The 12359-nt window shown below is 37.9% G+C and overlaps 1 protein-coding gene across 1 annotated transcript; it reads right to left on the reverse strand.

The window, feature by feature from the left end:
• Positions 1 to 1217: 1217 nt before the first annotated feature.
• anxa4 (annexin A4) lies at positions 1218 to 12235 on the reverse strand. Its single transcript, XM_067574616.1, has 13 exons — positions 12080 to 12235; positions 10645 to 10693; positions 9365 to 9452; positions 8590 to 8684; positions 7563 to 7676; positions 6797 to 6887; positions 6060 to 6139; positions 5604 to 5660; positions 5425 to 5518; positions 5088 to 5183; positions 2210 to 2268; positions 1754 to 1876; positions 1218 to 1463 (listed from the first exon to the last, which is right to left on the reverse strand). Exons 2-13 carry the CDS (start codon positions 10651 to 10653, stop codon positions 1407 to 1409), a joined length of 963 nt encoding a protein of 320 aa, XP_067430717.1. The 5' UTR covers positions 10654 to 10693; positions 12080 to 12235; the 3' UTR covers positions 1218 to 1406.
• Between the last annotated feature and the right edge of the window lie 124 nt (positions 12236 to 12359).

The raw sequence follows: 12359 nt of genomic DNA on the forward strand, positions 1-12359 counted from the left end.
GACCCTTTCTTCCCATTATCATTAAGAATAGTTGTTAGAGAAAGTTGTATCTTTGCGGGTGGTTGCACGTTTGGTTAGTTCTGCTGAAATGTTCTTTTTAAATGTGTTTATTTTCATTGTATCATGTTTTATGGTACACAATGAAAAAACAAATCCTCTAATGAATGGAATTGAGTTCAAATAAATGAAGGTGCTCATGAAAAGGATTTATCCTGAACACAATAAAAACAGTTTGAAAGCATTTTCATTTGAATGATACTAATACTTTTCTCCTATTATAATCTCAAATAACGACTAATGTGCCACTGAGACAATGCCTCAGCCTATCTGGGGTCCTGATCATCTTCACAGCTGCCTTGAAAACCTCTGAACACTCTTAAATGACTAAATGGGGTTTTCACCAGATGGCCACAGAGGGTGGCTGCCCCTCAGAGAAAGACATAAACAGATACATTGAGCCGGTTATCTAATACGACCTGATAAGTGTTTAATGATGTTGTTTCTTCTTCCTGTTTGCGCCACACAAAATGAGCGGATGGCCCGAGGGAGTGTTTTGCTGTAAAGCCTGAACCAGCTCTGTAGCTAAGTCTGTATATAGCACTTGTCAGGTTCAATAGCGACGAGTCAGGCTTATGTTATACACAGACAATGGAAAAACTTGCTATATATTCTACATTACAAGAGTTTTACCGGGAAACAGGATTGCAGAAGAGTCATATTTTGCAGATCAATGAAAAACATGACATTGAGTGCTGTACTATTCTTGAATATAAAGGATGCTGATAGACTTCCAGCTGCTTCAGATAAAGTTTACAGAGAGTTATCTTGGTCCACCCAGTGGTCACGTTGGGTACAATCACTTATTTCCCAGGCAGCTCTGAGATGGAGCTGTAGGTTTGTACAAGCTATGGGACATCCTCCTCAATTTGATTAGAGTACACTTTACTGCCTCCCAAATCAAGCTTGCATCCCGTTAATGTAATTGAGTCAAACGATGCAGGGCTGACTCAACAAATGAGGAATAGCTACCAATTAAACAAATGGACTTCACTGAGTGGACAGTGATGAAAATATTGCGCTATAACAAGACTGGAGCCCGGAGGCCAATAACATTCATCTTTTACGTTCTTAGAGATGTGAGAAGCATATATCTCTCTCTAACTAATACCACTAATTCATCCTTAATACAAGATCAATAACAAAAACACAGACATGTGTAAAAGGTCGTTGGTCTTTGGTTTAATTGGCATTACAAACAGTAAAACAAGACACTAGGGTCAATCAGTGAAATGTTAAGGCCATGGAAGAAAAAAAAGGTACAATGCAGGACAATATAGTCATCAAAAGAGGAAAGATAATAACATGGTTTGCAGAATCAAGAGGTGGATATTCATCTGATCTTTCTTTTATTCTCCTCCGCACAGCTCGAGCAGGATTTTGCGGTAGTCACCAGATGTGTCTCCCTGCGCAAATGGAAAAAAAATCTGTGAGACTTCAAAGGACCATGAAGCCAAACTGATAACACTGAGATATTTTCAGATTCAGACTTTTGAAAAAACAGATAATATTACTCATACAGATTGGACTTTAGCTAATCAAATGAAACATATGCAGTAAAAAAAAGTCAAAGTTCAAAACAGCATTAAGGCATTACATCAAGTTAAAACTGCCATTATGATTAAATCCTGGCTGATGTATTGCAAAGCTTTTGCTGACTACAGTATTTCCCCGCCCCTGGTTTTTAGTGCCTCACCTTGATGAAGGAGTAGAGAGTCTTGCCATACATCTTCAGGAACTGCGCCTTGATGTCCAGCATGTCAATCTCAGCCCTGGAAACCATAATTCTGATGAGGACACTGTCTGTGGTTCCCAGCCCCTGCAAGAGAGAGAAAGTGTGTTTATACTGCACTAGACTTTGCCTCAGAGAGAATAATTAAATCAGTCTGCTTTTCTTATAGCTGATGTATCTACTGTAATTATGTATATTTGTAACCAATGAACCAAATTCAAACAAATTGTTTATATCTGTGGTTGGTGCCTTGATCTCCAAATGCAGATGGCAAGTCACATGGACACAGAAACAGACAGCAGAAGGACATACTGTGCATTTACTTAATACTATGACAAATTTTGCATCAGAAAAAGATGAATGTGTAGTGGCTACACATTACAGTACAGTAGCTCCAAGCTACAAGCATGAAATATTTACCTTCATTGATTTGTATAATCGTTCTGCAAAGAACGCTGGCTTGTTCCTCAAGCATTTCACTGTAAAGCAAAAGCAAATCCCAGCACATTAGAGGTTATGCATTAGAAGCAATGCTTTTGAAACATAAATATGATGCAAGATCTTTTGATAGATACTATGGCAACATTAAGAGTGTGTATTCTGCTAAGTCACAGCCCCTTCTTTCCATCTCAGACCACAATTCGATATACCTAATTCCCTGATATAAATTGGTTTTCAAGTCAAGCAAACCTGAACATAAGACTGTTAATGTGTGGACAGATGATTAAATTGAGACACGGAGGGGGTGTTTTATGTGCCCAGCTTGGTCCTTATTCCATGCACTAGAGCTTGATGAGGTTTTGTTACCATAGTGGGTTATATTCAATTCTGTGTCAACATTGTGGTAGCCAAGAAGGATGTTGTCATCTATCCTAACAATAAACTCTATATTACAAAAGAAATTAAAGACTGCATAAATAGGAAAAAGCAAGCCTTTAGAAATGAAGACAGGGCAGGACTGTCAGTAGTTCAAAGAGAACTTAAACAACTCCTTACAAATGCAAGGAAGCAACACAGGCAAACTTCAAACACTAGAAAACTTTAGGACACAATGAAATCAGTTACCAATATGAACCCTGCAAAAAAACAAATTATCACCTTGGATGAACAACAAAAATCAAATGAGCTGAAGGACTTTTACTTGAGGTCTGAATTCACAAAACTTCTCTCATGTGTGACAATATGTTGCAGTCTCTGCCAGACACTGACGCCACCTGCTGGCTAGAAGTGGACCTATCTACTCTCCACCGTCCTTTCAGTAGGGTGTGCACTAATAAGTCCACAGACCTAGACGGACTGCCAGCTTTTTAGCTCAAAAGCTGTGTGGAATTGACATCAGCATGGTGTACTTAGACACTCACACTATCCCAGCTTTGTGGAAGAAGTCACTCATAAAACCAGGTCCTAAAAAGTCCTGTGCCACAGTATATCATGATTGTAGCTTTCTCCTTGATTTTAATGAAATGTTTTGAGAAATTTGTAGTGTCCCTGGTCAAGAAGGAAGTCGAGCCAATGTTATATACATGTCAATTTGCCTGTAAGCATAAGCACAGCACTGAAGACGCCATCCTCAGCATTTCGCTAATTATCTCTCAGCACCTTGAGAACATAAAACACTACACTCAAATTTTATTTATTGATTTTAGTTCAGCGTTTAATGCTGTGCAACCCTACCTGCTTTTAGAGAAGCTGAAGGACATGAGTGTTAAAACTACCCTGATTAGATTTTATTCTTTTTTAACTAACAGGACACAGCAAGTGAAGGTCAATGGGACACTGTTAGAGACCAAATACAGCAATACAGGGGTCCCACATGGTTGTGTGGTATCACCTACACATTTTACATTGTACACTAATGACTGCAGGAAAGTACACTGTAATAATTATATTATAAAACTCGCTGATGATACTGTGATTTTGAGCCTTCTCCACAAGGACATGGACACTTCTGTGTACCACAATGAGATACACTCCTTCATCAATTGGTGTGACACCAACCATCTCCTTCTAAATGTTACAAAAACACAAGAGATGGTCCTTGACCTGAGGCAAGTGACTGACCAAGAGTCACTGGTCATCAAAAACCAGATAATCATTCAGGTGTCCTCGTATAAATACCTACTTGTCCACATAGACAACCTTCTTAGCTGGAAAACACACACCGATAACCTGTGCAATAGACTGCAGCAGAGACTTTACTTTCTAAGGTGATTGAGGCTGTATGGAGTGAGCAGTCCGATCATGCTGAACGGGCAATCCTAGAGAGCATAATTAGATATGGAATTACAGCAGGGTTTGGCAACCTAACAGTGCAACTGAAAAGCAGGCTTGCCACCATGCACTGAATGGCTATGAAGGTGATAGGGAAGAAAGAATATGAGCCCATATAGAGCCTATACAAGCAGGCAGTCATGAAACAAGCAACAAAATAATTGCAGATCCCCTCTTCTCTGAATACGAACCTCTGCCATCAGGAAGAATGCTCCATGTGCCAAAGTGCAAATCAAACCGCTTGAAGCTGTCGTTTGTTCCAGCCTCCATCAAGCTGCTGAACTCTTAATGCTAAATCTTAGTGCAAAAGAGCAATGTGCAATAAATACACAAGCACTTTAGCACTTATGCACTTTAATTCTTACAGTTTCTTTTTAAGCTCTTAAATTGTCAATGTCAGATGTATAGTCAAATGTCTCTTATGTTTTTAGAATGTTTTTATGTGAAGCAGCTGTGTAGCATTGTGTCAATCATTTCTCACGTTTTTTTATGTGAAGCAACGGACTGTAACACTGTGCCAAAGACAAACTTCCCCTCGGAGACAATAAAGTTTACTCTACATTCAACTGTATAATGCACAGAATGTACATGTCCGGAGACAGGCTCTTTTGACAAAATATAGATAACAGAATACACCACCAACAACTGCAGGCCTCAGAGTTGAATTAACACCTCTATGACAGTTTCAACAAAAGATGGGCACCAGTTTCACAACATTAGCATTAAATGTAGATAATTGTAATCAACTGAATTTTTCTTATTATTTTGGACCACAATACAAGATTTTTAATGGCCAAATGTACAAAACTGAAAATATGCGTCTCCTAAGGCTTAAGAGTTCCTCATCTTTTCAATTTTGGTGAGCATTTTGGTAAAAAGCAGTCAATGCAGTGTGTTTCTGCACAAAACTACCCACAGACCACTTGGTAAACTGGCAGTAAGTACTAAAATGTCTTCTTTTGTTTGCATATTCCATTAACAAGGCTGAATCTCTATAAATTAGCAACAAGTAACAGAGGAGACAAACCTATGGCCAGGAAGACGTCCTCCAGACAACCAGACATCTCCCGCTTAATGCTTTCCTCAATGTCTCTTCCAGAAATCTTCTGATACTCATCGAACACTGAAGGAGGACATAATACGATTAATGTGGAGGTGGATAATAATGTCCTGTTGTGCCACTGTAGTAAAAAGAAATCCATCTAACTATCAGTTTTTTTGTTTCATGACACTACACACTTCATGAATGAAGCTCATTTACTCCCTATTTAAAGGAGTAAAAGGAAGTACATTCACATGACACACAACACTAATAAACACAAGGACATTAAGTGATGATGTTTGCGGATATGTTGTAATAATACCTCGTAACAGATGCTTTCTGTTCCTCACACAAAGCACAGTGAGGAATTTAACCTCATCTGTGCCCCATCGAGCCTCGCCAGCCTCATAGATTTCCTGCAACGACAAACATTTAAAAAAAAAATTATACTGGGAGTCAAAACTTAAACAAATACTTTCATCTTAAGACCTGAACCCTTGCCTTGGCGTCTTGCATAGCCTGGGCCTCGTCCACATTGTCGCTTTCATCCCGTCCAGCCTGAAACACAGTAGACACAGCAGATTAAGAGAAAACAAATTAATGATTGCATTATGTCAACAGAAAAAAAGTGTTTTTATGACAAAATGACTACTGGTTCCTCTTCCCTAAACAAATTATGTACAGTACGTGCAAATACTTCCTATTGACATTTTACAAGTGTTCTTGCAAGTCCAACAGACATGAGAAAATTGATCTCATAAAGTGTTGACATTTTTCCACTAAGAAATAAGAGAGTGAATATGTACACTCTACTATTTGAATTATATTCTTTAGTTGAATTAAATTTTCATTTTCAACAGTACAGTTTTATATGATCTGTGAGAATCTATCATTAAAATAATCTAAGGTAGTTGTATTGCACTGGGCCAGAGTAGTTGTACGTCAATGTTTGCTCACCGTGAGTAAAGAGACCAAAACTCTCTGAAACATTCCAGATGTGTCTCCACACACATCGTCTTCCAGGCTCTTACCATGTTCTGCCATAAATGAGATGATAAAGAATAAAAAAAAAAATTAAGCATGGAGTTATTTCAGTTATTGCTGAATTGACTGATTTTTAGCCACAAAAAACAACAAAACACAGTGACCTATTATTAATCCATAATCATTATATATATATATACACATCTTTAGTCCGAAATTTGTCCCCGTAAGTAGCCTATGACCGATAGGAGGGTTATGAATTATGTTTGGCAAGCAAATATTTACAATTGAATGCAATATAAGTAGTAACAGTTACACTAATGTTACATTGTGTTAACTTCACCAATTATGCTGGTATAATAGGCACAAATCATATGCATGTAAGCAATACATCTTAACAGTTAATTTGTGCGAGTTGAAAGACAAAACCATGTAAAAAGCATTTGCTGATTGCCATCATTGTAACAACAGAAGAACAAATAAGCAAACAATAAACTTCCACATACACAGCAAGAATGGCTGTTATAAATAATTTATGCCATGCACCGTTTTCTAATAATGGATGTCATTGCATCTTGAAAAAAACAAAAAAAAAACAAAGAACAGGGGCTTAGTCACTGATGCATACTATCAGATATCATACACAACCTATATAGTAGCATGACCTGATGTCAGAAATTCTATTCATGGAAGTGACACACTTACAATACCTTTCTTGTAGAAAGCATTGATGGTATTTATTTCAGCGTTTGACCTTGAAGCGAGAATATCGATGAGGCAAGCCTCCTCTGTTCCAGCCCCCTGTGATCAGTCAATATATATGGACATGTTAAAACAAAATATGAAGATACAAGGAAAGTGGGATAAGTTTACGGATTTAAGGAAAAGTAACTTAAAGGATAGGTTTACGGTATAATATGTTTTTTGTTTTTGTCAAAAATTCCCACAAAAAGATCAAAACCAACAGTTCGGCTCTAAATACTTTCCAATTTCCCTACCCTGTCTGAGGCTGTCAGCCCCAAGCTCATTCTACTGAAGACATGTCATGAAAAAAGTCATTTTTAAGAAAAGGCTAAATAATTTAAAACAGCTAGGCACTGTAGTTTATAGTAAATTTAACCCAATCACAAGTAAACAGTGCATTTGCTGGAGACCATTTTCTGCCACAGATTTGATGCTCTGATGAGTACTTACAGCACAGCAGCAGTATGTGGGATTGACTGAAAATAAAGTACAGTGCTCGTGTTCATCATAATGACGTCACCCAGTGCAACAGTGTGGCTCACTGATGTGTTTTTAACAACTTTAGGACAACATGTGGAGATCTATGGCACAGAGGAATAAGCTATTTCAGGCTTAGACTTTGCTTCATTGTTGGTTTTGGTCTTTTCATGGGATTTGTTAAGAATTGGAAAAATACAGAATATCACCAAACTTTTCCTTTAAGGACAGAGCAAGTAAATGAGAAGCTCTGACCTTTATTGCGCTTCTCAGCTCATAAGCATCGTAGACAGGGGCCAGCATCAGCAGACCAAGAACGACGCTCCTGAAGTTCCCACTCAGCTCCGAGGACAGATCATCTGCAAGATCCTGCAGGGGGATGGGAACATGAAAACCAACAGTCATCCACAGTGCTTCAATAACTTCATCAAGATCGGCATCTTTAATGCAAGGTGATTATATTTCACATTAAAACCAGTTAATAATGGCTTTATGTTTAGGTCTTGTGCTGCCAACGTGGACATGACACACAACTTCACACATTCCAGGAGCAGGACCGCTGTCTCCACTAGAGGGTGTGGTTTCTGGCTTGTGAACAACTTGCCTTGTGACCACATGTGGGCGTCGCCTTGTGCAACATGACTCACTCTTTCTGCCTGTAAGGATTTCACACACAAGCTTTGACTTTTCTGTACCTTCCTCACTGGAAACTTTCAGGTAATTGATTTATTGACCTTGTATCGGGCACTGCATAGTGTGCTGGTCAGTATCTCATTATGTCAATACAATAAACATCCCAGACTTCCCTTTTAGTTAATATATTGATCCATATAATAATGAAACAAAGAAGCAGTCAGTGGGCAGCAAACGTCTGTGGGTTAAGTGGGTTCGATTATTTTGTTTTTTTATAGAAGGGAACATTCCTGCTTCCTACAGATTACAAGTCACCCTCTGTCCCAGTTTGTTTACAGGCGGGTATTCATTTCTGCTTTACAGTTAATGGTTAACTTACATATTATCAGTGTTTTGTTAACAAAGTAAAACCCCACCTAAAGTGAAAAAAATGATGGTGTAAGTGGAGTAAGAGGTTAAGAGATGACACATCCACTGCTGCTGCTGCTGCCAACAGATTCCATCAAAACTGCTTTTTTCAATTCTTCTAGTACAGCAGCAGTCATTTCTTTGCTTTATGCATCTTTATTTAGGATGAAATCACTTTTTCATTCGCAAAAGAAAGACTTCATTTGCTCCCTAAGAGTACAGCTCAGTCAAAAGCTCTCACCTTGCCCACTGCTTGTTTGTAGGCCTCTTTGATGCGCTGCCTCTGGGCAATTGTACGGTGTGATAGTACATCGATGACAGCTGCCTCATCAGTGCCTGCAAGAAAATATTATAATATTGAATCTCTTCACCTAAAACTGATATTAATCTTAAATGTCTAACATTGTAAGGATCATGTATTTCTATTCAGACAAGAACATGGGTTCAGTCTGAATGTTTAGCACTGCAACCATGGAGATGATCCGAAATTGTTTGTTAGTATTGACATGGAAACCATGTGTTTGCAATAGAGCTCAAACTAGAGTCAGGGGAAGACGATTATGGTAGCAAACCCTAACAGCATCAACATTCCACACTATAAATTTGCCGATAGAGAGAAAACTGTGATTGTTACAGACTCTTGAATGTTTGTCAGGATGTACCTCTTACATACCTGCTAACATGGTGTAAGAACGGTGTAACTCATGAGATTAGTTTACTACTTTTGCACTATCAGCAAAGGCAAGATTAATTTCTCTTGCCATATCTATCTATCCATATCACCTTGAGTGAAAGCTTAACAACACAATATGTAAAGATGAGGCAAAGTACAAGGACACACTCAGCAGAATGAATGGACTGAGCAATTTAGTTTTCAAACTTTCCTGGAGAGGAGGAGAGAGACAGAAGAAGAGAATAATTACATTTTTTTTCCATGGAGACCGAGTTTTGACGACACGGTCAAACATATATTTGGCTAATGATGGTTTCTGGAGAACAGGGGCTGGATTACTCACCAGCTCCCTTCATGGCTCCTCTCAGCCTCTGGACATCCGCTTCTGCGTCAAAACCAGCCGCCTCAGTCACTGCACCACGGTTTCCGATCTGGTTATAGATTATTTTAAATGACAAAATTAGAACCACGTATCTGTTTAACAGAAATAAAATAGTAGACACTAATGACCACTCCACTAACAAATGTGTTTTGCTTATTGTAACAACACTTGGATGTTTGAGCGTCACTGTGCAGAGTGATGCATGTGCAGAATTTAGAGATCTGTTTTCACACATATCTGCTAAAGAGGGAAAGTTTCTCCTTGCTCACCTCAAATTTGAATTAAAGACATGCATGAACAAGTATGATAATCATGACTCAGTATGCAAATTAAAAAATTATGACGTTGAAATTTGAATGATGTTGAAATTTGAAACTTCCAGGACAAACTCACTGAGTGGCCTTTTCAGTGAAGTAGGAGACATCTTGTGACAATCTTTTGAAATTAAACATACTTGCATATTCATAGATTCAGACTTTTCCAGTGATGAAGGAGTAAATGTTTTTTTAAAGAATTTGTAAGAATTTTGTTTTTGTCAGAAAACCATATGAGACAAATTATTATTCAAAGTATTTTTATGTCTTAAAACAGAGGGGATGTGTAAATACTAAATAACACTGATTATTCAAAAGTTCAAGGCAAGTACGCTACACAGCACATTTATCTATTCATTTGTCAACAGCAGGTGCATTTTATCATTTCAAAATATTAGAAAAAGTTAGAGTTAAATGTCTTTTTTTGAGATATTTACTGCAGACTTAAAAAAAAAACTATTATGAGAATAATTTCTCCCTCTAAGGTTGGCGAATTTGAGTTGAAATCAAAATCTCAATGACCACAAAGATTTTTGATACTATCGGTATAATGCATTATGACTTAAAATAAAATCACATTAAATAAATAAACTGCTTAACTTCTGACAACTGCTTTAGACTGCAAAGTATTGTTATGAGTAACATTGACAGGAAGCGTAAACTCAAAACAATTATAGCACATTTTGTGTCTGTTTTGTATTTAAAAAGACAGACATAAGACTTAACTTTTATCCCTGATTGCAAAAGCAAATGTGTATCACAACAGTACCATCTCATTACAATATAATTCTAATAAGAAATGACAAATTATAATAGGTCATTTCTATCCAGTCCGATTCAAAACCAAGCACAACAATAGAGACCAGCTTCCTACTAATGATGCAAATAAATGTAAATGTTGAGTACATGACATATGTTGAGACTTACCGCTGCCATTGTAGGAGAGTATGGGTTTCCAAACTGGAGGTGAAGAAAGCTGTAAAAGAACAAATAAACACTGCTAGTTATGTATGTAAAAATGCACAAGGACCTTTGCATTTATAACACAGATGAAGAAAGGAGCAGCAGCATCAGGTTTAGGGGCAGTAAACTGTCTCAGTTTTTTTTTGTCTCAGCAAGTGACCCTCATTAGCCTCTGATCAATTTTGTATGCACTTCATCTTCTCAGAGAGGGTTTCCGTCACACACGTTTGGTCATGGGCTCTCCTGTGTCCTACGTCTACGCTGGCATCAAGGGGGCTACTCTCATTAAGATGGTGTCTTGTTTGTTGGGACACACCTGTAATTACTCCACTGAGAACAAGTGCTTGGGGTTTCAAATCTTCCTGTTTTCCTGCCTGTGTGGATCAACTTACCCACTGACACAGTCATCATATATCTGTCAAACTCCATTTAATTAAAAAGATATTGAGAAGAGCAATTAAATTTAAAAGCTATAATGCTACATAAAGGGTATGTCTACCTTACACAGCCGAGATTCCCTCTATTTACATTCAAGCACAATGAAAGTTTGTATTACAAATCAGACAAACACAGCACTCCTGTCCTGGAGGTCGTCAGTGGGGACATTAACTAATCAAACATAGTGTCCTGGACTCTATGTGTAGGTCAACAGAAACACTTGAGTGGTTTGTGATGTAAATACAGGGCAGGTGATTCCTGTCCTGTATTTACATCACATGTCATACTGTGTGTATGGATTATAGACTGTCAATAAAGATAAAGTGGATACTTCTGCTCAAGCAAAAATTGAGTAAATACAATGAAATCCCTTTCTGGACAAATGAAATAGTAGCATGTTATTCCTCAGGTAAATAGCTTCAGGTACGAACCAAAGCAGCAGCACAGTGTATTCAGACACATTAACACTTAAATGTGTTAATGTGTACATTGTGTTTCAGTGTCATTTACATAAACCTGTCAAACTTACTGGTCTTAATTTTCAAATGCATAATGAACTTCTTTCCATGAAAGCAAATGCTTGGCTTCTATGGAAATTGAGCAATAGGAGTTGAGTAGTAGGAGAAGTTAAAATAGTAGTAACAAGTATTAATGTACGTTACAAGGAGACTTGATATCAATATAAGATCACAAAGGTTATCATTGCACCTAAATGTGTTGCCCAAATCAGTTAAATACGAATCTAATGTTCAAGGATAGCTTAATTGATTAGATAAACGTAAAGCAAACGCCAAAAAGTGATTCAGGAAGCAGAGCAGTTAACAGTTAAGTTGGCGTGAAGTTAGAGCGGACACACCCTGCAGACGTCGCACCAACTGCCTTTCACACTGCGCCAACTAAAAAACAGCAGAACATCTCGAAATATGATAAGCCGCAAACTGGACATCAACACCTTACTTACCTGTCGTGAAGACAATGTACTCGGTACAGACTGTACAACCCTACACCCACCCTTATAACAAACAGCTGCTCTCAAGTCCCACCCACTGTGTGCTCTTTTTTTTTTTTTTTCCCCAAACGGTGTCCTTCTTCCGCGTGCATAGTCGAGAACGCGCATGGGGGTGCATTCACGTACTGTTAGTAGAACGGGACATTTTTTAAAATCTAACCCTATAGACACTGAAATTTACATATTTGTAGTGAAACAAGTAAAATTAAATATAAAACAAATCTCTTTTTTA

Source organism: Thunnus thynnus, chromosome 19 (assembly GCF_963924715.1).
Source record: "Thunnus thynnus chromosome 19, fThuThy2.1, whole genome shotgun sequence".
Lineage (NCBI taxonomy): Eukaryota > Metazoa > Chordata > Actinopteri > Scombriformes > Scombridae > Thunnus > Thunnus thynnus.

Bases quoted from the DNA above. Each gene is read 5' to 3' on its own strand.
- anxa4 (XM_067574616.1), bottom strand. The intron at 2,269-5,087 runs GTTTGTCTCCTC...TTTGCTTTACAG, and splicing joins GGACGTCTTCCTGGCCATAG to TGAAATGCTTGAGGAACAAG. The intron at 1,464-1,753 runs GTGAGGCACTAA...CCATTTGCGCAG, and splicing joins CTCTCTACTCCTTCATCAAG to GGAGACACATCTGGTGACTA.